This window comes from Cucurbita pepo, chromosome LG02 (genome assembly GCF_002806865.2).
Source record: "Cucurbita pepo subsp. pepo cultivar mu-cu-16 chromosome LG02, ASM280686v2, whole genome shotgun sequence".
NCBI lineage: Eukaryota > Viridiplantae > Streptophyta > Magnoliopsida > Cucurbitales > Cucurbitaceae > Cucurbita > Cucurbita pepo.
In genome coordinates this window covers 7,074,309-7,076,808 of record NC_036639.1, presented here as the reverse complement: position 1 = coordinate 7,076,808, position 2,500 = coordinate 7,074,309, and the positions used below count along the sequence as shown (strand labels likewise).

Below are 2,500 nucleotides of genomic sequence, written 5' to 3'. Positions count from 1 at the left end.
AGAGTTGTAGAACGGAACTCAATCACCTGATGTAACTCATTTTCCGGAACCTGACGAGAATGTATGTAATAAAAGAGATGAATAAGAGTGAACGAACTAAACAGGCAAGCATTAAGGAAGGAAAGCCGAAACAAAGGATTCCTGCTTTATCACTACTGAACGATTGACTATTCGAGTTTACAGTGAGGGGAGAGATGAATGAGAGAGCCGGAACAGTCTTTGAATCAATGAATTAGCTGACAGGATAGGAAAGCCGAAAGAGAAAACCTTAACGGATATGACCTGAGCTTCTTTCCTTTCCGATTCGACTTTGATCGTTATGGACTGGTACCAAGATCTAGTCCTAGACAGGCAGACTTAATTTTAACAGCGGGTACGGTAACAATGAAAATGGCTCCTTCTTTAGTAAGATTATATGAGCAAATGCCTGAACCAAAATATGTTATTGCTATGGGAGCATGTACAATTACAGGAGGGATGTTCAGTACCGATTCTTATAGTACTGTTCGGGGAGTCGATAAGTTAATTCCTGTCGATGTGTATTTGCCGGGTTGTCCACCTAAACCCGAGGCTGTTATAGATGCAATAACAAAACTTCGTAAGAAAATATCTCGAGAAATCTATGAAGATCGAATTAAGTCTCAAGAGGAGAATCGGTGTTTTACTACCAACCACAAATTTCATGTTGGCCCAAGTACTCATACTGGAAATTACGATCAAGGATTACTCTATCAACCATCATCTACTTCAGAGATCATCCCTCCTGAAACTTTTTTCAAATACAAAAGTTCAGTATCTTCCTACGAATTAGTGAATTAGGCAGTATACTTTTGTACAGAATAACAAAGAACGAGTGAATCTTCATAAATTTTTCATTGTAAATGGGAAATACTTATACAAATAAAAATCAAAAATGGGGGGGGGGAGATAAAAAAGATGCAGGGTCATTTGTCTTCTTGGCTAGTCAAACATGGATTGGTTCATAGATCTTTGGGTTTCGATTACCAAGGAATAGAGACTTTACAAATAAAGCCCGAGGAGTGGCATTCCATTGCAGTCATTTTATATGTATATGGTTACAATTATCTACGTTCCCAATGTGCTTATGATGTAGCACCAGGCGGACTGTTAGCTAGTGTGTATCACCTTACGAGAATCGAGTATGGTATAGATCAACCGGAAGAGGTATGCATAAAAGTATTTGCCGCAAGGATAAATCCTAGAATTCCGTCTGTTTTCTGGGTTTGGAAAAGTGCGGATTTTCCAGAAAGGGAATCTTATGATATGTTGGGAATTTCTTATGATAATCATCCACGTCTAAAGCGTATCTTAATGCCTGAAAGTTGGGTAGGATGGCCCTTACGTAAGGATTATATTGCCCCCAATTTTTATGAAATACAAGATGCTCATTAAATAATACGAAACTAATCTTCACTTCGACAACTCAAGATATTCAAATACATTTGTACGTTCTCTTATAGATATAGCATAGTAATTGAAGTCTCATTCATCTTATTATTATTGATTCAAAATATAAAGAAAAAAAATACAATTAGAGATTTGGTGAGATTATCAAATTTTTAAGATACTTATTTTGGATGAGCCGAGCTAATAGGATGAACTAAATGAGTTCTACATTATGAACTATGTATCACGCATATCACTTAGATGTGCTTTAGAAAGTCACGTAGGGGGAAATGAAGAAATCTAATATGAAAAGAGGAAAAATCAAAATACATGAAAAGAGAATCGGATTCTATTTGTACTGTATCGGAGATGAATCTTGGCCATTCCCGCCTTTCAACTCCCCTAGACTAGACTTTTGGGTCTTATAACGAACTAATTGAACCTTTCAAATATGTATAAAGTATTAATTGAACGTGAGGAGACAGAGTATGAACAAATAAAAAAGAAGAGGAAAGAAAATAAAATTCTTTTCTTTTCCATATCTATATCCATCCTTTACATATTTATATATGTATCCTCTTTATCTTTACTTGTGTATTTTACTCATCTATAAATAGAGTAAAAAATATATATAGTTTAGTTAAAGGGTATATTTCCAGACATCATGATGTATCGGTATTTTTCATAATCTATTTTATTAATGAATCTGTAGAATAGATACGCATACAAATTCATGATGTGCCAAGAACCAGATTTGAACTGGTGACACGAGGATTTTCAGTCCTCTGCTCTACCAACTGAGCTATCCCGGCCATTTCCGACACATTAGACTTATTTTCATACCAGATTTGAACCGGTAATACGAGGATTTTCAGTCCCCTGCTCTACTAACTGATAACTGAGCGATACCGGCCATTTCCTTTCCGACACATTATACTTATTGTCAATAGCGGATTTGAACCGGTAATACGAGGATTTTGAGTCCTCTGCTGTACTAACTGAGCGATACCGGCCATTTCTGACACATTATCTTTATTTATTTTCATAGCAGATTTGAACCGGTAACAGGAAGATTTTGAGTCCTCTGCTCTAC

The 2,500-nt window shown here is 36.2% G+C and overlaps 1 protein-coding gene and 1 non-coding gene across 2 annotated transcripts in view; one reads left to right on the top strand and one right to left on the bottom strand.

Annotated features, from left to right (window-relative positions):
* Positions 1-2,347, top strand: part of LOC111787784 (NAD(P)H-quinone oxidoreductase subunit K, chloroplastic-like) — a 2,899-nt gene extending 552 nt beyond the window's left edge. Inside the window, exon 2 of the mRNA XM_023667834.1 lies at positions 244-2,347. Coding sequence (XP_023523602.1) covers positions 244-819 — 576 coding nt within the window. The 3' untranslated portion in view covers positions 820-2,347. The remainder of the gene's footprint in view (positions 1-243) is intronic.
* TRNAF-GAA lies at positions 2,147-2,219 on the bottom strand. The gene has a single exon. It is a non-coding gene; the product is annotated as a tRNA-Phe (tRNA).
* Positions 2,348-2,500: the final 153 nt, after the last annotated feature.